The sequence below is a fragment of the Staurois parvus genome, unplaced genomic scaffold, assembly GCF_062004578.1.
Source record: "Staurois parvus isolate SC_StPar_1 unplaced genomic scaffold, SC_StPar_1.0 ptg000054l, whole genome shotgun sequence".
In the NCBI taxonomy this organism is placed as follows: Eukaryota; Metazoa; Chordata; class Amphibia; order Anura; family Ranidae; genus Staurois; species Staurois parvus.
In genome coordinates this window covers 3,590,646-3,613,515 of record NW_028317850.1, presented here as the reverse complement: position 1 = coordinate 3,613,515, position 22,870 = coordinate 3,590,646, and the positions used below count along the sequence as shown (strand labels likewise).

The 22,870-nt window shown below is 39.7% G+C and overlaps 1 protein-coding gene across 4 annotated transcripts in view; it reads right to left on the bottom strand.

Annotated features, from left to right (window-relative positions):
- ZNF280D (zinc finger protein 280D) overlaps positions 1-22,870 on the bottom strand; it is a 105,661-nt gene that overhangs the window by 28,123 nt on the left and 54,668 nt on the right. For 2 of the 4 annotated variants that reach the window (XM_089667855.1, XM_089667862.1), the window contains 8 exons: positions 21,891-21,991; positions 14,243-14,389; positions 13,996-14,130; positions 12,896-13,437; positions 9,388-9,528; positions 9,093-9,155; positions 6,253-6,371; positions 6,080-6,119 (listed from right to left, as the gene is read on the bottom strand). In XM_089667855.1, the coding sequence (XP_089523981.1) occupies positions 6,080-6,119; positions 6,253-6,371; positions 9,093-9,155; positions 9,388-9,528; positions 12,896-13,437; positions 13,996-14,130; positions 14,243-14,389; positions 21,891-21,991 (1,288 nt within the window). The remainder of the gene's footprint in view (positions 1-6,079; positions 6,120-6,252; positions 6,372-9,092; positions 9,156-9,387; positions 9,529-12,895; positions 13,438-13,995; positions 14,131-14,242; positions 14,390-21,890; positions 21,992-22,870) is intronic. The other 2 variants (XR_016311242.1, XM_089667871.1) reach the window with 1 other exon arrangement.

Here is a 22,870-nt window from a genome sequence, read left to right as displayed (position 1 = left end):
AAAGATTTTGCAGAACACAGAAGTCCAGGTGGCAGCCTTGCAAATCTGGAGAAAAGTCTGACTGTGCTAAGACTAAGTGGCACTCACAAATCGAATACAGCACGCCCTGACAGAAAAGGGTGGAACATGATCCTTAAGATAAACTTGGATGATGGTCTGTCTGAGCAATTGAGAAATAGTGAAATGAGAGGTGCACCTTTACTGGGACCATTTGGATTGACAAAGAACCAGTCTCTTTCTAAAGGATGCCGTGATTAAGACATAGATTTACTGCCCGAACAACAACCAGGCAATGGAGGCAAATTCCCCCCCCCCCTTCCTTCCTCATGAACTGGAGCTGACAGAGGCACAGAAACAAAACATCATGGATGAGGTGAAAGGCCAACACTACCTAAGGTAGGAAGAAAGTTCTGTGTCAACACCACCATCTTCTTATGCAAGATCAGAGAGTTCTTTGCAGGAGAAGGCCACTAGCTCAGTCACTCACCTTGCAGATGTGACAGCTGAGTGGACATGAGTGGAAGGAGAATTATCTCTGATAAATTCAATGTGTAGTTTTTGACTGCCAAGAGAACCAGATTTAGATCCCCATTGAGTCAAAGGGGAATGAACAGGTGGAACATCCAACTGGATTATATGCTTGTGTACTTTCAACATCATAACCTTTTACTGTTGTCGGCTAATAGGCTACATGCAGGTAACCCTCTCCTTGTTTTCGATGCTGATTTAATGGCAGAGCATGGTTGATTTATGTTCTTTTGACATACCATTTATAATCTCACTTATTACAGTTATGTCACCTTTTACTGTAATATTTCTGTTTATGCATAAGACAGTGATCGAGTTTGTATTCTCTAACTTCAAAATTATCAAATAAAAATCTATTGAAAGGAACAGGGGGAACACGCTCTATAAAGGTTGGCCTCACACCAATGAAGTAAACCTTCCATGGTAATACACCTTGTAGGTGGTAAACTTCCTAGCTTTTAGCATTGTGGGAATGACGGAATCAGAAATCCCCCTTCCCCAGAACCTTGGCTTCAACAACCAAGCCATTATAGCCAGCAAATGTGAAGCAAGAAGGTGAATCAGTCGTTAATACAGAAGTTTTTGGTGCTTGGAAATAGTCCATGGCATGTTCACCAAGAGTTTGACCAGAATCGCCTGCAACAGATCAAGGTGTACTGATCCCACAAAGCCACCAGAGCATCTCGTTGGCAGATCCTTCTACCTGGAGACAAACCTGTCCAGTTTTTGGTTAAGCCTGGAAATGAGAAAAACCAAATCTAGTGTCCACTATCTGTGACACCTCAGGGTATAGGGACTACTCCCCTGGCTCCAGACAATGCCAACTGAGGAAGTCTGCCTAACCACACCTAATATGTAAGTGCTAGGTATGGGAATCATCTAGGTATCATACAATGGAAATACCCCAAAAGTGTGCCAAGATTAGTACTGGAGCCTGTACCACGCTGAACAAATGGAAAGTGTAGAGGACTCACAGCAAAGTGTAGAAAATACTGGTGCACTACAAAGAAGTAGGTAGGTGACTTCAATGTCCACAGATTTCAGAAAGTCTCCCTGATGGAAAAAGGCAATAACAACCTGGTGGATCCCATATAGATCACCTGGGCTTGAGATGGGACAGATACCCCCTTTGGAGGTCATGCCTCCTTTTTCCTCACCTCTTTTTATTTACATTTGCACTCCCTTCTTAGTATATTCTACGTTTGACAGCTTTTTGTGCTCCTGTAAGCAGTAGCGAAATCTTTTTCCTCCACTTGAATCTTGACATTCCACCCAATTTGAATGGACACCATTCTATCTCCAATTCAGCAAAAGCGTTGGGGTTTTTCAGTGCCACTGCTTCGATCATATCATAGGTTCCTCTTCTGTAGTTGTTCCGATACTCACAGGAATATAATCCTACTTCAGACTACATTCTTACTGCTTGTTCTTATGACTTTGTTTGTTTAGGAGTCTATTTCCTTGTTGAAATTATTATATCTTACTTGAAAACTGAAGGTCGGGCCTCTACATAGGCACCACTATGTGTGTTGTGCATGTGATATACTGTATATGTGTTATCTTGTGTATGGACACAGGAAGGATGAAAGTGATGATCTGAAGGGGAGGTGATTGAAAATTCTATCTTGTCCACAAAGGCTAACAGACATCCCCCCACTTTAGAAAGCAATCTTGGCTTGGACTTTACAGATAAGGAGTAGCGAAAAGGACTTTGCCTAATCTCCAGCACGGGCTGAGCCTCCCCAGACTGAGCCTTAGGCTTTTCTGGCTGTGGAAGATGGTTGCTCTTGCTGCCTGTGATGTAATTGATGATGGCATCTAGAATAGACACTCAAAGGCCATGCGGTATAAGCACTTTTTGAACTCAAGCCTCCACAATCCTACACTTTTTTCACATGTGGGCGGATAGGAGACTCATGAACGAAATGAGATATGAAACCTCCAACAGTTCATCACAACTGTAATCCAATGCACAGTGGGGAAGGATCAACTTTTTTTAACAAAGTCCTCTTCAAACAGGTACAAGGCTAATGAGGTCTAGGGCCAGGGAGCAAATATCTTGTCAGAGTGTTACCAACCTCCTTAAAGGAAGAGTTGCAACAGCAGGTTCACTGAAAGAGTCAGACATGTTACACCTGTGAAACAACATAGCTTAGCGTAAAAAGCAAAGCATCATGTCAGGTGCTTTCAAAACCCAACCACTGGTAGCAAGTAGCGATTGGATGGCCAGAAGTGACCAAGTTACTGTAGGCTGGCAACAGGAAGAGACCCAACATGAGAGTTCCACTTGGCTCTATGCAATGCAGGAGCAGCAGGGGATCTGCTTCTTTGATGTGGAAAGAGCACTGAGTGTGCTTGGGTAACATTCCACACAACAGATGACGTCAACTATTCTAGAGAATAACCCCAGCAGCAATGTCTTAACTGAAGAAAATAATGGAAAGATAGTGCTAGTAAAAATAGGCTAGTCTTTTCCCAGCAGAGCTAAAGAAAAGATGTCAGACTTCAAAGACACTAGCAAAAACTGAGTCATGCTGGTAGTAAGAGGCGTTATCCTGGGCTGGCCTACAATTGTTTTATTTGCCAGTGTCCAATCCTCCTGTAGGTGGCAGTATAACCCAATGATTGCAGTCCTGTGAATGTGCATGGGGAGTAATTCATCCTAGGGCATGGCAGATGCCTGGCAGATGCCAGGATTCAACCTGGGACCAGGCAGATGCTGCATGTGCAGCTCAGTGTACAGTCTAATTAAGATTGCAAGAAGAAAGGTAAAAAGACATTACTGAAAATTATTTTTATTATTGCTCTGTAATTAAGAACATTTCTGCTAATACTTTTTTTGTTTCAGGACACAGTTTTGCTTTAGAGATTTGGAAGCTTCCATCCACTTGCTACAAAGGGGTTTATTTACTAAAGCAGGAGAGTGTAAAATCAGGCTCACTGCATAGAAACCAATCAGCTTTCAAGTTTTATTGTTAAAGCTTAATTGAACGAGCTGAGGTTAGAAGCGGATTGGTTTCAATGCAGAAGTGAGCCTGATTTTGCACTCTCCAGCTTTAGTAAATAAACCCCAAAGTGTCTACCAACCAGGCTGTTCAACTACTGACTGTACAACTGCTCAAAATGTATGGAAATTTTGTGTCAGCTGAAGACAAGCTTGCAAAATTCTGAACAAAAGGAATGCAGTTGTAATCAAGTTCACAAACTACAAGAACAATGAATAAATAAAACCCCATAGAAGATGCTTAGCCATTGAAAGCTTGGCAGATCAAAACTATTCTTGACAAGTAAACTTGGACAAAGGCATTCGGGATCAACAGAGTTGTTGTAGATTACTAAATACTCTAAATTGAGCTCCCAGTTCTAAAATCTCTACCAGATGCTTACACTGTATACTTACCACCCTACAGTTTTCTGTAATAGATTCTTAATCCAGCCATTTGTGAAACATGTATAACAAACACTACTAAATGCAAGTGTGGCATCCAGCTGTAAGAGTTGTAGTTCTTAATGCTACAGATTTTAAGAACCACCTCTAGTACTGAATAACAATCTCTGGTTTATTTGCACTACTGCACTAGAGCAAGTGTGCGGAAATGAGTATTACCAATTTGCATGTGCAAAGGAGAGTCTGTTGGTGACCCAAATTATGCTCTGTGCAATGACAAGCCAATGTCCACAACACACATAGGGTGTCAAAAACTGAATTTTTTATTTTGCAACTTTTAAAAAAAGTGTTTTGAACAGTTACTTTATTGCTTCCTAAAAAAAAGCACAAACCATATAAAAAGCAGACATATATTAATGATACGTTATTAAAGCGGAACTTTATCCAAAACAGTGATAACAATTAATGTTCTTTATGCTACCAAAATTAGTGTGTGCTGTAAATTGTCTCCAGCATTGCTCTTGTTTCTTCTTGCTGGAGGCCGCCATTTTGTTGAAGCCCAGAGCAGTCACTTCCTTACTGAAATCTCTCCCTCTTTCCTTAATCTCAAAAACTATATAATCACTTTTTGTAATTAAAATGTGTGCATTTCCAGCCTTGATTGTATGTCTTAGCTCATCTAGAAAGAAAGGCTGCAGTAGCTGACAAGTGCTGCCAGTGAGACAAAGGAGAGAGAATCAGGGAGATATGATAAGACATGATTCTTGTAAGTTTAACTCTTTTGAGTCTCCCTGGCAGCAGAGTCTATTCTGTCATCTCTCCTGAGTTTGTTTCTCTTTCCCTAATCTGTGTTCCTCAGCACAGTTTGACATTTTTGTTGTTTCCTCCACCTCCTCACCAGCAGTAAATCTTTAGGCTGTCAAATGATGAGCCTCTCGTGACTCCCTGATTTTCAGCAGTGCCTAGAATACAGGACAACTAAGGCAAAGCAGAGCAGAGAGAGACAGTGCCCTACTGGATTTTAAACAGTATAGGCACTTATTTTTAATGTTTACATACAGTAGCTGTGCCTGCAAAAGGAGCAAGCCTGAAGTAATCTATCAGAACTTAATTTTCTGACTAAAGTTCCACTTTAATTGCAAATTGCAGTGCATAAGTAGTCTTAGAAAAAGTGCACATGAAATCCATAACAGGTCAGTCTGAAGACTTAACACTGATTCCATTAAGCAGAGATTGCTGCATCCGCAATCAGGATGACAAATGGAAAGAGAAAGGAAACTTCTAAACCAAGCTAAAAATAGAGGTGTCACAGAGGAGAGCATCAGGGAGGACACAACATTCTTTAATTTTCTCAAGAGTCACCCACTTTTGAGTCAGCTTTGGACTCAAAAGTTCAAGATCCTTCAGATTAACTTTTACCTTGAATGTTTGTTGCTAGACGAGTATCAAATTTGCATACTGGTCAGATGAGTTCATACTCATGATCACATAGAACATTTAATGTTATTAAAGTTAAGTTAGTCCTCTCAAAGAGATCCTTTAACATAATGTACAGACAGTATATAACATGTTTATCTGATTCCACATGTCACAAGACAACTGTGGACATATTGTATGTGCTTGTGAGGTTTATATCAGGTTCACTAAAATGGGTATTTATTCTAAATGCATACACATGGTGCAATTTATTGGGAAAATGTAGGTTTTCAAAAAAGAGGAACTGATAACTGGATAATCGTCTCTCATGTGAATCTATAATGCAGTTATTTGTTCGGGTAAAATGTATGCAAATTTGTCCAAAACATGGTTCCTGTATTACTGTTTCTAGTAGTTGTTTACCTGCCTGTGCTGAACAAGGATAGCACAGTACAGACATTGATCATTTATGGAGTTAAGATATTCTTATAAAACTACCATTTCCAATTAGAGCAAATGCTAGGTATTTATATATGTTTACATGTTTTATAGAATCTTTTTCGGTGGCTAGTGCATAATGAATTATTGCTTATAAATAGTCTTGATTATGGACAACAAAGACAAATTTAAGTAGGCTCTAATAAAGCAAAGTACGCACTAAGCTACAGGCGACTATTTATCCAATGCTTAGAAGCCAAACACTAAGTTTATAGGAGCTTAAGGGCAGTAAGCAAAAAGCTAACTTACTTAGACATGTCTCCTTCATGAGTTGAGGAAAATATGGAAACTGAGATCAAAAGAAAAAAAAATGAATTCACTTTAAAAAAATGTCACTGTTAACAATAACAACGATTCAACTAATAATGATGGATGAGAAAGGAATACAGAGTAAAGATTAAAAAAAAAATATCTATTCTTACCATTCTCTGTAACCACTTGGCACGAATGAGTGTGACTTTCACTTAAATGTTTGGCCATATCATCTAAACCAGAAACATCGGTCAGGAGATCACAATTCAGGCATACTACGGTTATACGCCTAATGGAATAAAAACGGAGTTGTCTGTTAGATTGTATATACAATGCCCTGTAAAAGAAAAGTTCACATAAAATAACTTGGAATTTCCCGTTTCAAAGTAAGAAATTTAGGACACAAGACAGGTTCAGGAGGTTTATATACGTTAGATCTGCCCTGGATTACACATAACAATGCCACGACATACAACTACAGCATTTGTTGTGAGATATATAGAGGAGTGTTCAAGTCAATCCGGCACTTCTGAGTTTATATAATAAAAGAACAAATGTCAAGGAGCTGAAGCTGCATTTATATTTCAACATCCTCCCCTACTACATTTACACACTTATCCCATCGTTTAACTAATGCCTGGAAAGCTTTGGCATAGAAAGACTTGACAGCATGCCTGAACCATCGTAGGACTGTCTGCTTCACTTTGTCAGTGCTGAAATTTCACAACAGGTTATGCATCGATTATCCAGGATCAGGTGATCCACGCGCTGAATGTTCACAGGAATGACTGCTGTGCCCAGGTAACCACCATGGCCAGGATCGTCACTGATAGATGTATGGATATCTTTGAAACCTTTACACCGTTGAAATGTCTTTCATGCGGCTGAGCGTCTCATCACAGTACTGTGCTTGAAGTCTTCTGTAGATATCGGCAGGCTTTATGCCTTCGTTCACAAGAAACTTAGTCCCCACACGCTGTTTCATGCACGCAGTAACACTGTTGTCTGCCATCCTAATTAACAGTCTCTGGACTGGCCTGCGACATGTGCGCTGTCTATCAGTAATTGGACACAATTGCCACTTACTACTACTACGTGTAGTACTGCCACACTAGAATCCCTTTTTATACTGAAAAAAATTAAAAGTCCCAGTTTGACTTGCACCTAGGTGTGTATATGGAAGGCTTCAGCAGGTTGTAGAAGTAATCAAGCAGCTTTTTAGATGCTCACATTACTTCTACTAGAAAGCTGACAGCCTGGAGAGGAAATGTAAAGAAACTCCCAGATGGTATATACACCGTGTTCCAAATTATTATGCAAATTCTATTTAAGTGTCACAAAGATTAAATATTTTGGTTTTCAGTGTAACTCATGGATGGCATTGTGTCTCAGGGCTCTTTTGATCACTGCAAACAATCTTGGACACCTGTGATAATTAGATTGGCAGGTGAGCCCAATTTAAGGAAAAACTACTAAAGGAGGGTGTTCCACATTATTAAGCAGAGCACCATTTTCAAGCAATATGGGGAAGAAAAAGGATCTCTATTCTGCCGAAAAGAGTGAAATAGTTCAATGCCTTGGACGAGGTATGAAAACATTAGATATTTCACGAAAACTTAAGCATGATCATCGCACTATTAAGAGCTTTGTGGCCAATCCAGAGCACAGACGGGTTCGTGCAGATAAAGGCACATTGAGGAAGATTTCTGCCAGATCCATGCATCGGATCAAGAGAGCAGCTGCTAAAATACCATTACATAGCAGCAAACAGATATTTGAAGCTGCTGGTGCCTCTGGAGTCCCACGGACATCAAGGTGTAGAGTCCTCCAGTCTTGCGACTGTGCATAATCCTTCTATTCGGCCACCAATAACCAATGCTCACAAGCAGAAACGGCTGCATTGGCCAGAAAAATACATGAAGACTAATTTTCAAACAGTCCTGTTCACTGATGAGTGCCGTGCAACCCTGGATGGTCCAGATGGATGGAGTAGTGGATGGTTGGTGGACGGCCACCCTGTTCCAACAAGGCTGCGATGTCAGCAAGGAGGTGGTGGGGTCATGTTTTGTGCCGGAATCATGGGAACAGAGCTGGTCGGCCCCTTTAGGGGCCCCGAAGGTGTAAAGATGACCTCTGCAAAGTATATGGAGTTTATGACTGATCACTTTCTTCCCTGGTACAGAAGGAAGAACTATGCTTTCCGTAATAAAATCATCTTCATGCATGACAATGCACCATCTCATGCTGCAAAGAATACCTCTACATCAATGGCTGCTATGGGGATAAAAGGAGAGAAAGTCATGGTGTGGCCTCCATCCTCCCCTGACCTCAATCCTATTGAGAACCTTTGGAGCATCCTCAAGCAAAAGATCTATGAGGGTGGGAGGCAGTTTACATCCAAACAGCAGCTCTGGGAGACTATTCTGACATCTTGAAAACAAATTCAAGCAGAAACTGTCCAAAAACTCACAAGTTCAATGGATGCAAGACTTGTGAAGCTGCTATCAAATAAGGGGTCCTATGTTAAAATGTAACGTGACCTGTTAAAATGTTTAAAAAGTTAAAATGTTGTTAAAAGTTTGATTGAAATAGCTTTTGATTTCAGTAAATATGCTGCAAACACAACAAATGACAATTTTCAGTTCTTTACAACCTATAAAGTGTTTTGAAACTTACTGTGCGTAATAATTTGGAACAGTGCATTGTAAGTTTTTTATGTTTAAAACAAAATCCTGTTATCATTAGGAGGTTTGTTCAATAAAATGTGAATTGTACTCTTAATAGTTGATAACATGAGAATTATGCTGACTGCTATTTACATCAATTATTTAGGTAAATGAGAAAAATATCATTTGCATAATAATTTGGAACACGGTGTATATATACACACATCCATGGCAGCAAAAGGGTTGAACTACCAAAACGCTGAATACTTAGAAAGTGAGCAACAGGAATACAATGTCCATTTGTATTGTTAAAAAACAACAACAAATAATAATTCACATCCTACCTTTTGTCCTTAGGATGTTTCTTCAAAGCTTTGGATTTTTTGCTGGAATTTCTGCCATGGAAGCTGCAAAAATACAATGAAGATGTCAGCAAAGGAAATAGGCATGAAACTGGTTAACAGATTCCTGATCCCAACTCTTGATTCCTCAAACACTAGATATACAGAGACATCAAGCCCAATCATCAATCCAAATGCAAGCCAGAATTGAATGTACAAAATGACATTTTTTCATGCATATGCAAAAATAAATGTTTACCACTGTATTTCCAAAAGGAAACATCTATTCTCTTCTCACCTCAGCATGTGGTTAGTGTAAGCTTTATTGCAGCTGGTACTGAACTTGCATTTGCTGCAGTGCACATAAGTGTGGAAATGCCCCTCAAAATCCACCACTTGACGATGACATTCAATGCATTTATGGAGCCCAGGAATGTACCTGAATACAACAAACACAATCATCATAATGCATATTGCTCAGGCTTCATATTACAAGCAATACATCACAAAAAGAGGATGAACTATAGTAGTCCAAACATGGGACAATATAGGCATTTACCATAATAATTGTATTCTATCAAACTGTCATGCTGGAAAACCAGCATTCGGTCAGTGTGTGCAGCCAATGGCTGGACAGTCGCTTGTGTTGATGTGAGGATCTGTTTTTTTTTGTTCAACTCACTGGGTGAACAAAGAAAAAAAAAAAACAGTATATATATATGCTTCTTTAGGTATTAGTGTGATGCAAGTTACAAAATATTCTAATATATTTGACAAAATTGACAACTGTTTAAAGCTGTTTCTTTCTAAACAACATTTGACCTGAAACTTAAATGATAATCTGGCCTTTGATATTCCTCCTACTTATCGCTTGCTTCAAACCTCCCACATCTCTACAAATATGGTCACCTATCCCCAGCCTGACTTCACATTGAGATGCTCTACCATGAAGCAGAGCACCTGTTTTATTTCAATTTATGCACTAAATCCAAGACAACCCTTAATCAAGTTTAACTTTAGTAGCCTTTACATTAGTAAGGCAACACATAGGCCAGAAAATGGCTTCACTGATGCTTCTATCGCACCATTTTCATAATTTATAAAGTTGTGATTATTCCACTGTAAGCCCTGGTTCACACCAATGTGACTTGTTATGTGATTTGACAGTTCCAAATCACACCCTATTGTTGGCAATGGAACTGTTCAAATAGGTGCAGCTCAGACATTGCGGTGCTGCAAGAATTTGAAAAAAGTTTCCTGAACTAATTTCAGTGCGACTTTCATAGACATCTGTGCATGAAGTTGCACCTAAAATTCCACAGACCTGCAGCTTTGAAATCTTGGGACTTGAAGTAAAGTCGCATGATTTCAAAGTTGGATTCAGTTTGAGTCAGGGCTAAATGGTCATTAGATCAGATAATTTCAACTGCTTTGGTGAAGACTGGCACCTCTGAAACTACTATTTTTTTTTTAAACTAATTTTTAGTTTAAAAATGCTGCTCAGCAAAACTAGTCATTTTTGGTTTTGGCTAAAAAAAAAAAAAAATCCCAATATGTGTAAATTAATTGGTTTACATGAAAGTTACAGCATTTACAAATGGCGGTATATACACTGGGATTTATTTTTTATTTTTACTAGTAATGGCGGCGATCAGCGACTTATAGTGGGACTGCAGCGGGCATTTTGACACTGGGGAGGAACTGACTTGGTGTCACTGACATCCCCAGTGACACCAATACAGTGATCAGTGCTAACAAAAAAAAAACAAAAAAAGCACTGACACTGTACTAGTAAACAAATAAATGCAGCACTATATATAATATAAGTGAAACGATCTAATAAATTATATGTATGGTATTGTTATCATAAACATGCGCTGTGGAGCGCTATAGCCATTAATGTGAACAACGTCTAGGTATTGACGTTTAAAGTGCACAAGTGTCAGAAATGTAATACCAGCAAGACAGGTAATACACAACATCACTCTCCAGGCTCCAGGAAGTAACATCCATCCAGCAGGGGGAAACGCCCATGAGGGTAAGTCAAGAGTAACAGGCGATCTGTCACCGGCCGTGTACCTCGGACACGGACGATGACAGATCTGAGTACCTGCCCTGTTGCCAGTACCATGTGACCTGTTGTGACCAATTACAGCAGGTCACATGACAGTTGTATACAATGGATAGCTTCCTTTCATGCCATCCATTGTATACAAGTGTGTCTAGCTGTGAATGGTCACAGCGATCACATGCACAAGCTGTGCCAATCACAGCCCAGCTGTGTCTTGTGATTAGCCATGGTCAAATCACATCTAAATCACAAAAAAAAAAAAAAAACCTGAATGAATCAATTTCATTCAGGTAAATGCTTGCTTATAGCAAAGTAATTCTTTGCTATAAGAAATTGTGTAAAAAAAATACTGATTACTTCCCCAAAGTAGTACAATGTTACTATGGTAACATTATACTACTTTGGTCATAGTGCATTAGGAAAAACAAATCTTAAAAAAAAAGAAAACAAATTAATAAAAAATTAAAAATAAATTTTTTTTTTCGTACTGTTACCAGTCGCTGTGATGATGCTGTACTGCACTGATGACAGTATGTAGAAAAAAAAATAGTGCAAATCTTTTTTTTAATTTCTTAATTTTTAAAAAAATTACAACTTCAAAAAACTAGCCATGCCTGTTATGAAATACGTCGGACTGTCTACTCTGCAAAAAGGGGTCATTTGGGGGACATCTGTACTGTTCTGACATTCTTGGACCTCAAGAAATGAGATTGGCTGTCAGTACTTCAGGATTGATCAATATTCAGATATATTCCATAGTTTGTGAACTCTATAACTTTCCTACAGAGTAAATAATAAATACTAATTTGGGTTATTTTCACCAAAGAAATGTAGCAGAATACATCTTGACCTAAATTTATGAAGAATAACTATTTATTTGCAAACTTTTTCAACAGAAACAAAGAAAAACGTTTTTTTTCCCCAAAATTTTCAGTCTTTTTTTTGTTAATTTAGCAAAAAATAAAAACCCCAGTGGTGATTAAATACCACCAAAAGAAAGCTCTAGTTGTGTGAAGAAAATTATAAAATTTTAGTTTGGGTACAATGTTGTATGACCGCGCAATTGTCATTCAAATTGTGACAGCACTGAAACCTGAATATTGGCCTGGGCAGGAAGGGGGTAAAAGTGCCCTGTATGGAAGTAGTTAAAGTAATATTCTACTTTACTACTATACTATACTATACTTCTGTACTTTAGAAGTACAGAAACCCATGATAACAAGACTATCTGCCATCCCTAACAAATGCCTGCTGTCAGAAGAAAGCAGAAGAGCATGAGGGACAATATAAGAAGTCAATGGCACTCCTTTCTTACCTCTGTTCTACCATCTTTCTTATTAACTTTACACCTATTTCTTGATTCAGGTTTTTTTTCTGGCCCTGCTTTCTTGAAATCCATTACTTCACTGGAATACACACTGCTTGAAGTGCTATACAATAACCTCCTGGAAAAAACATCCCCAGCCTGTAATTTAATTCCTACAATTTCATTACAAGTTCCTGGCTCAATTCTCCTAACTCTGCCTGAAGTAGAAAATATGACCATGAACAGGTATGTTACAGACTACAGAATAAGAGAAGTGTCTAACAAATATTTGAAAAATCAAAATCAAATCAAAACATGTGACTCATTCTCTTACAGTAGAAAGTTTAATAAAACTTTTTCCAAAAAGCACACTGCTATTCTAGAGATCTGTGCTGATAACGACCATGTTTTAAATAAAAAAATGATTACCTTATATTTCGCAATGCTGTATTAGTCACCTTCATTCTTTTTGTAGTGTTTGGAGTCACAGACTTCTTTGGAGGTGATTTAGGTTTAGGTGACAGTGTGTTTACTTTAGGTGGAGAAACCTGATTGTTCTTAGGACTTACAGTCTTGATTTTAGGAACTGGCTGAGATGGCGTTACAGGGAGGAACTGAGTGGGTGGCCTGGGTGGAGTGGCAGGAGGATTAATGGAAATGGAAGGAGGATTTATAGGAGTGGAGGGAGGATTTCTGGGAGTGGATGGAGGATTTCTGGGAGTGGAGGGAGGATTTCTGGGAATGGAGGGAGGATTTCTAGGAATGGAGGGAGGATTTTTCGGAGTGGAGGGAGGATTTCTAGGAGCGGAGGGAGGATTTCTAGGAGTGGAGGGAGGATTTCTAGGAGTGGGGGGAGGATTTCTAGGTGAGGAAGGAGGATTTCTTGGAGTGGAGGGAGGATTTCTTGGAGTTGAAGTGGTAGGAGGGGAAACAGGGTTGGTATTTCCTCCAGAAGATGCTCGGATTGTGACCTAAACACACCCAAAAAATAAGTGTTAAAGTAACAAAAAAACAAAATAACTATAGCATGTGACATACATATACACAAAAGGTTTGGGAGCTCATAGTATCCTTAATGTTATGACTATATTGTCATGAAATGTAAATACTGGAGTAGATTTACTTAAGACAAATAAACTGGTCACTTTATACACTTTATATGGGAATTTCTCCAGAGCTTAGCGAATGAGGTGAAGCTCTGCATCCATCACTCAATCATGTTCAAGCAAAAAGTATGCTTTTTTTAAATTTCTTGGACATAAGTGAGTATTCTTTGCAAAGTGAAATTTCACTACATTCAATAAGCTCCAGGGAAAATTCCAATACAAAGCTATATGTTGTGCTATTCTGCAGAAACCCTACTAAGACATTGAAGCACTGCTCCCTTCAGTACTGGGTTTTATGACTTTTAGTCCTGTTTTGATATTTTGGATATTATCAGCAAAAAGGCACTTAAATTATAAGATAAAAATATCTATCAAGGTGTAAATGTCATTCATTATCAGCCTTCAAAAGGTGAAATCAAATACCTTTGTTCCTGGAGGAAGACCTTCAAGTTGTTTTGGCTTTCTGAATGTCCTGTGATGCTGAGCTTTGTGATCCATTTTTTCTTTGCAAGACAAAAACTGCAGCCTGCACTTTGCACATCTATACACACCTTTATTCTAGAATGGGAAAACATAAGGATGACATCACTCCTGGTTCCACAGTTTGATGATGTACAAATAAATTCAAATTCAGCCAAGAAATAACTATAATTTAATAGAGGGAACTAACCTGGTGTTTCATGTAATGCTGCATGTATGGAGTTCCTGATTTAATAACTTTCAGACAAAATGGACACAGCAAATTTTTAGTGTTTTCGTGGACATTTCGAAAATGAATATCGATATCTAAAAAAACTGAGGACCTATAATTGCACACCTATGGTGTAAGAAAGTAAAACAAAATTGGAAGTTAAAATGCTAAATGTTATACACATAGGAAATATTCACAATATTGCTTAAGTAAAGGATTAGACATCATAGAACACTTCAGGTTTATGAAGTTCTATACCTAGTTACACAAAACTCAGGAGCAAATTTCAGCCTGCCTGTAAAATCTGTTAAAGAGTTCTAGATAAAAAAAAAAAAAGTCAGCAGCTACAAAAACTGTAGCTGACTTAAAATACAGCCACTTACCTGTCCCTCGGTCCAGCGGTGTCCTCACCACCGCTGGTTTCACCAGCCATCTTCTCTCCCTGGCATCGGCATCTTTAGTGTGGGCACCCGGCAGTGACAGCTTGCGGCTTCACAGCATGCGTACGAAACACTGCGCTTTGTGAATGGCCCTGTAGTCTTCTGGAACCTGTCACGTGTCCCAGAAGACTACGGGGAAGGAGGAAGGCGATCGCAGACGTGGGAGAGGTTACCTGTCAAATTCGGGTACCCACTTCCCAAAGGTGTCAATCCTTAATGGGGAGCGGGGGACAAAGTATTAAAGCGGAACTTCCCCTTTTGGGTTGAACTCCGCTTTAAGGTCACAGAGATTCTCTCGTTCCCCAACTTAACTTAAAAAAAAGAGGGATTTCCATATGTTACTGTGCAGTATGGGACACAGGCAAAGTATTCATATGCCATGCGTAATATGCTTGTACCTTGAGGTGACTGGACACTGACAAAGCCTTTAAGGACACGCCCCTTGGGTGCCTCCCCTATAACACTATCCCACTCTGTGAATCCTTAGTTGTGTAGCAAGCAATGCAGAGTAACCAAGGAATGGGGGGTGGCCTATGATCTGTACCATACTCTAACATATGGAATTTACAAGTAAGTCATATCTCCTCCTGTCTTAACCTTACAGTAGAGGACACAGGCAAAGTATTCATAGATCCTGGAACATCCTCAAGCAATGAATGACAGTGGTAGGCAACAACTAGACAAACAGAACTGTGTCAGCAAGTCTCAAGAAGAAAAGATGGTCTTGGGCATAAGACAACCTTGTCTTTGTGAAGTACAAAGAACAGCTTACAGGAGAGGGCAACCAACTTAGACTCTTCTGACAAAAAAAAGGCCAACAAAAAAGGCTACTTTACATAAGAGATCTTCTAAGGGACTATCTTTGATGGGTTCAAAGGGTGGTCTCTGCAGGATGCAGAGAACCAAGTTGAGATTCCAAGGAAGCCGAGCTTGTTACAAAGGGGGGCTTAATGTGAGATACATTTTAGAGAAAAAGTTTTACAAGGGAGATTAAAGGATCAAAGCCAGAGGTCTGTGAAAGAGAATGAACAAGGTAAAGACCTGTCTTTTCAGAGTGCTTAACCTTTTCCCATCTGGTCCATCCACATAAACGGCTGGACGGGAGTAGAACCAATGCAGGTGGACCTTTCTAAACCTCCCCCCTGCATCTGCCGCCTGTGCGCTCTACCTGGAAGCACATAGCTGCACGCTCTGTGCCTGCAGTGTCCGCCAGACACAGCAAGATGCGGATTGCTATACCGGGCCGCTGTGAGCAGTAGTAAACAAGATGTCATTTCCTGGCATTATTGCACACTACTGTGGGCTATGATGGATCACAGAGATCACATGGTATAATGCTATTCACAGCAACCTTGTGCCATGCGATAAGCTGTGACCAATTACAGCTCTCACATTATTTCTCAATGGCTGCAGAAATGCAGCTAGAGAGTGAGAAAGTATTGCTTTTTACAGCCAGCAAGGCCGTAAAAGCAATCTCAGTGTAAAAAAAAAAAAAATCCTGATCACCCTCAAGTAGACATTATGGTGACACTGGATGGATAGGGTAACTGTATGTAAAATAAATACACACATAAAAAAATTTAAAAACAAAGTAAAAGTGTAAAAAAAAGAAAAATTTTAACTATGACTTTTTCTTCTATATACTGATTTGGCTAATTTAAAAAGGTAGCAGAATACATTTTGGCCTAAATTTATGAAGAAAGATTATTTATTTGCAAAATTTTAAAGGAGAAACATGTTTTTCCTAAAATGTTCGGTCTTTTATCATCTATATAGTAAAATATAAAAAAAAAAATGGAATGATGGGTCTTGGGATAGCAGATCTTGCCTGTTGAGAAGATACTAGGGATTGTCTGCTAGAAGTCTAAGTGTACAAGGTTCTTCTGGGCCAATTCAGTGCAATTAGAATCACTATTTTCCTCTCTTGCGCTATCTTTTTAAGCAGGTGAGGCAGAATTCTCACTGGAGTGAAGGTGCAGATTAGCCTGAACAAAGAACCGGGAATTATTAAGGCATCAGAGGCTAGGTCTAGAGGTTTCTTGGTCCTGGCTAAAAAACACTGGAAATCTGAAGTCAAATTTGGATGCTAGCATGCTACATCTGGAGTCCCCTATTTTTGATATATCAGCTTGAAGATTTCTGGGTGAAGGGATCATTCTCCTTCATCCAGGCAGTGGTGGCTGAAGCAGTCTGCTTTCTAGTTTTCCACTCCTGGGATGTAGACTGTGGAGATTACTGGACATGAGTTTTCATTCATGAGAGTATCTGGTTGGATTTTTTCAAGGCTGCATCACTCCCGGTCCCCTGTTGATAGCTGGTGTAAGCCACAGCCATGGCATTGTCTGACTGTACACTGACTGGGTGTCCTAGCACAAGGGGGGGTCAGTGTTGTAGAGTCAATCAAACTTCTCTTAGCTCCAGAATGTTGATGGAAAGCTTGGCTTCCACTGGTAACAATGTTCCCTGGACCATGGAACACTCCTCCCCAGCCCGAAATATTAGAATCTGTTATCGCTTTACACTGACAGGAAAGACCAGCCTATTGTTAGGGCTGGAATCCACTAAAATAGGGAGACCCTTTCTTGACTGGATAGGAACAGGCTCAGAGACAAAACATGCCTGTCCTAGGTTAACAGGATGTTGTGTTAGAAAGATCTTGAATGAAATTGGGCGAATGGTGAAGTCTCAAAGGAGGCTACCATGAGGCCTAGCACTCTCATGGAGAATCTATATTGTGGGATATCACTTTGATTTCAATTCTTTAGCGTGGGCTCAGGGAGAAAGGATGATCTTTTCTGGAAGAAAGACCTTTGATTGTGAAGTGTCCAGGACCAGGCCAAGTGTATTCCACGCAAAGAGAAGGCTAGTATATATATATTATTCACCTAACCAGAACCTGGAAACACCTAAATTGCCCCGTGAATATTTCCAGACAACTGGCTGAGAAATGAGTGAGGGAGTAGATTTTTGTACCTCTAATTTGTATCCCTATGAAACCATCAAACGAATCCACAGGTCTGGGTTATCTGTAACCCAGACAGAGGCAATCTATAACAGATGTCCCCCCACTCTTGGAAGTGAAAGCGCCACTTCACTGGGAGAAGGGCTTTGTGGCCCAAGGCATGTGCTGAAAGGAAGGGCTGAAGTTAGATTTTGAAGTTGAAGCCTAGGTAGAGAGGTTAGGTGTGTTTTGAGGGGACTGAGGCTTCTGACGTGGGAAAATCCTTTCAGAAGTGGCCCACTCGTCTTGGACTGCACATTTTATATGTTCATGAACAGGGAATATTCCGTCTCCTTGTACCCAAACTTGCAAGGTGAGATGAGGGAGGATCAAAATGTATAATGCCATGGCTTTTGCAGACAGCAGCAGTGAGTTTTTCCACATTAGAGACTTGCGTGAAGCTCCCACTGCAATATAGTGGCAACCTGGGTGAGAAAAATTTTCCACGGCTTCCTCTCAATGTCCTCTTCATCTCCTTCTGTTTGTGCCTTTTCTACAGAAGGTATATTGGCACCTGACTCCATTAGATAAACAAGAGTAGGAGAAGAGACTTGGTAATTTTGAGTCCTGGGCAAAGATGACTGTCTTAACCCTGCTGTTTGTGCAGAGGAATTGTGACAGATAATTCTTCTTTTGTCAAAATGGCCGCTTGTTGCATGCCTGAAACAGAGCTAAAATTGAATGAAAAGATTGGTGTGTAGCTGACTCCTTGTCCAGTGAAGGGGTTTATCATCACTCTGAGATTGAGTGGTCTGCGGGTATTCGGCAGAGCTAATGTTTCCCTACGGTTTTGCAATGCTCCCTTTCATCCCATCTCTGCCATAGCTACGTGTGAGGATATTCCCGTGAGGTACTCATGGAGTAGGGTGTGGATTACCTATAAGAGCTCTAGGCGGAAGTGACTGTAAACTGTGCGGCCTGTGGTATAATGTCACACCTGGTCATCCACCTGAGACTAAGCTCTGGTTATGTTTTTTAGCGTCAAATTTGCAGATTTTACACTGTAGCAAATACCACTCAAATTTCGCCCCAGTCTTTAACAGTAACAGTCAGAAGCACACAGACAGAACCTGTTTTACCTGTCTATGACACTGAACTCTATATGAAGTCCAGGCTTTACCCATCACAGGACCTGTCCAGGACAGATCCCTGGCATCCTGTATACTTGTTTCTATATGAAATGTGTAACTATACTGTACACTTGTGTTCAAAATAATAGCAGTGTGTTTAAAAAAGTGAGTAAAGCGCAAAATCCTTATAATAGCTTTTATTTCCATACACGCAAATGCATTAGGAAAACTGCACAGTCTATTTCAAATAAAAACACGAAGAAGGTTTCAAATTTGTTATTACTTTACAGAAAGTGAAAAAAATGGAATATTACGCTGTTCAAAAAAATAGTAGTGTCTAAATTTTTCTTTACAAATTCATATTATATAAACTGAAAAATGCTTGAAGATTTAGCTTTCTCCTGTGAATCACTGAACTAGTAGTTAGTTATTATAACCACTGTTTCTGAGAACTGCTTCACATCTGTGATGTATGGAGTCAACCAACTTCCAGCCCCTGTGAACAGGTATTTCAGCCAATGACAATTGCACTGCATTTCTTGGTTTTATCTCAGAAATGGCATTTTTTTATATCAACCCACAAATTTTCTATTGGATTAAGTTTCAGGGATTGGGCTGGCCACTTCATAACGTTAATAGTGTTGATCTGGAACCAAGATGCTGCTCACTTACTGGTGTGTTTGGGGTAGCTGTCTTGTTGAAGCACCCATTTCAAGGGAATTTCCTCTTCAGAATAAGGCAACATGACCTCTTCAAGTATTCTGACATATTCAACACTATAATATGAGAAACATCCCCATATAATGATGCTTGCGCCACCATGCTTCACTGTCTTCACAGTGTACTGTGGTTTGAATTCGGCGTTTGGGGGTCGTCTGACAAACTGTCTGCAACCCTTAGACCCAAAAATCTTGCTTTCATCAGTCCACAAAATGTTGCGCCATTTCTCTTCAGGCCAGTCAATGTGATCTATGGCAAATTGTAACATTGCGGGGGCTTCTTAGCAATAGCTTGGCTTCGCATAGGCATCTGATTGTTCCAGTACTCAAAGGTAACTTTAGTCCTTCTTTGATCACCCTGGAGCTAATTATTGGCTGAGTCCTTGCCATTTTGGCTATTCTTTGATCCATTCGAATGGTAGTTTTCCATTTTCTTTCACGTCTTTCTGGTTTTGGTTGCCATTTTAAAGCATTTGAGATCATTTTAGCTGAGCAGCTTATCAGTTTCTGCACTTCTTTATATGCTTTCCCCTCTCCAAACAACGTTTTAATGAAAGTACGCTGTTCTTCTGAACAATGTCTGGAACGACCCACTTTACTAGAGAAATGCACTATACCCAGCATGTACAATATTTGCTGCCTTCATCCTTAAAGCGGTTGTAAAGGCATTCTATGCATGAAGGTGAAAACCTTCTGTGTGCAGCAGCTCCCCCAGCCCCCTCAATACTTACCTGAGCCTCATCGCAATCCAGTGATGTGAATAACAGCCTCGGCTGTCCCAGGCATCTGCCTCCTCATTGGCTGAGACAGCAAGTGGAAGCCAATGGCTCCCGCTGCTGTCAACCACAGCCAGTCAGCCAATGAGGAGAGAAAGGGGCGGGCCACTCGACAAACAGGAGGAGCCAGGAGAGCCTGTGGGGGACCCAAGAAGAGAAGGCTCTAGGCTGCTCTGTGCAAAACCACTGTACACAGTAGGTAAGTATAGACATGTTTATTTTACAAAAAAAAAAAAAAAACAGAATGAATGACCTCACTAATTGAACTCACTGCTATTATTCTGAACTCGCCCCTTTCAATTAATGATTCAATTACACAGAATCGACAGCATGTCATGACTGTTGGGTCTGTTGGTTTTCTAGTACTCTACTACACCTACTTGTAAATTATTTGCCGTGTAGAAATTTATACCAAAAACTGTGATTGATCTGGTTAGTGATGTTGGACTGCTATTATTTTGAACACAACTGTACATATAAACGGGGGTAAAAGTTCAGTCCCTATGTGGCTGATATCAAACCTTAATATTTTTTTAATATAGAAAAAATAATTAAGCCAGGATATTGGGAGCTCCTTTACACATCTACAAATTTAAACATTTAATAGAATAACAAAAATATATGCAAGCAAGATTGTAAACTGAGTCTTAGAACAAATCACTTCTACTGAAATGTATTTCTTTTTCAATGTTTTCTAGATGAGCCTGCAAAAGTATAAGCCAGTTGATTATGGCGAGAAGGAATTAAAGGAAAAAAAGCCCTCTATTAAAGTAGTGCATAGCACAATAAAGAACAGGAAGTGTTCACATCTCATTCCATTACATGCTGTTCCAAGAAGGCTCTATTTTGCTTGACACTGGTTAAGCATATGAAAGAGGGAAGCTTTTAAATATTGTCAATGTGTGTTAATTTTTTAGCAGATAATCCATAAACCTCTGCATTTAATATAATAACAAAAATCGGAAAAACAGCAGGCATGCAAGTTTTTGAAAAACAGACAAAAAATTACATTTAATACTGCAAAAATAACTCACAATTTGCATTACACACTGAAATATTAACTGCACAAAAGACCCCTTTGAGAGGGGGCGGAGTCTGTCTTGATCAGCACGGGATCCGCTCACACACCCCTTGCTGATAGGAGCAGAGTGGCCGGATGACACATCCATGTCCACTCAGTTTCTGGGGTGAATGGACCATCCAATCAGGTCCGCCTGAAAAATTGACAGGTGGACTTGACCTAGACCAACCACATGAAAGGGGCCTTAAGCTTCTTGCTGAAAACTTGCCTGAACTGACTGGCAACTACATTGTACAGCAATTGTATAAAATGCTGAAAATACATAAACTGGGGGAAAAAAAATTACAAAAATGTATTGTGTATGGTAGAAACCACAAAACCTTAAATCACACTAATTAAAGCTTGGGCTGCTGGGGGGTGGGAGATGGGTTCTCAAACCTGTGTAACCGCAGACACAAGCAGTCACTAAGCTTGTTACTGTCCCCTGAACAGCCTTTAGTGCTTGCCACAAGCGAATGTATTAACAGTAAGAAGGTATTGTGAAAGCATATGAAAAAGTATACGTACACACACACCTATTTTTTTTATTATTTTTTTTACCTGGCAAACATATGGCATTTCTCCAGGCTTATGATTATCCTTCATATGCTGCAACAGAACCTGCTCAGATTCAAATGATAATTCACATATCTTGCAAATGGCTGAAGAAAATAGAAGATGAAGAATAAAATCATTTTAAATGCCGTTTTATAAGAATCATAAAATGTAGAGTAGTGTTGAATAAAAGAAACTTGCTTGTACAGAATACACAGTGCTTTGAAAAAGTATTCATACCCCTTGAAATTTTCCACATTTTGTTATGTTACGACCAAAAACATAAATGTATTTTATTGGGATTTTATGTGATAGACCAACACAAAGTGGCACATAATTGTTGAAGTAAAATGATAAATGGTTTTCAAATTTTTTTTACAAATAAATATCTAAAAAGTGTGGCATGCATTTGTATTCAGTCAATACTTTGTAGAACCACCTTTCACTGCAATTCTTTTCGAGGATGTCTCTACCAGCTTTGCACATCCAGATAGTGAAATTTTTGCCCATTCCATTTCACGGTGGGGATGGTGTGTTCAGGGTGATGTGCAGTGTTAATTTTCTGTCACACATAGCGTTTTGCTCTTAGGCCAAAAGTTCACTTTTGGTCTCATCTGAACAGAGCACCTTCTTCCACACGTTTGCTGTGTCCCCAACATGGCTTCTCACAAATTGCAAACGAGACTTCTTATGGTTGTCTTTCAACAATGGCTTTCTTCTTGCCACTCTTCCATAAAGGCCAGATTTTTGGAGTGCATGACTAATAGTTGTCCTGTGGACAGATTCTCCCACCTGAGCTGTGGATCTCTGCAGCTCCTCCAGAGTTACCATGGACCTCTTGGTTGCTTCTCTGAATAATGCACTCCTTACCCAGACTGTCAGTTTAGGTGGACGGCCATGTCTTGGTAGGTTTGCAGTTGTGCCATACTCTTTCCATTTCGGATGATGGATTGAACAGTGCTCCATGAGATGTTTACAGTTTGGGA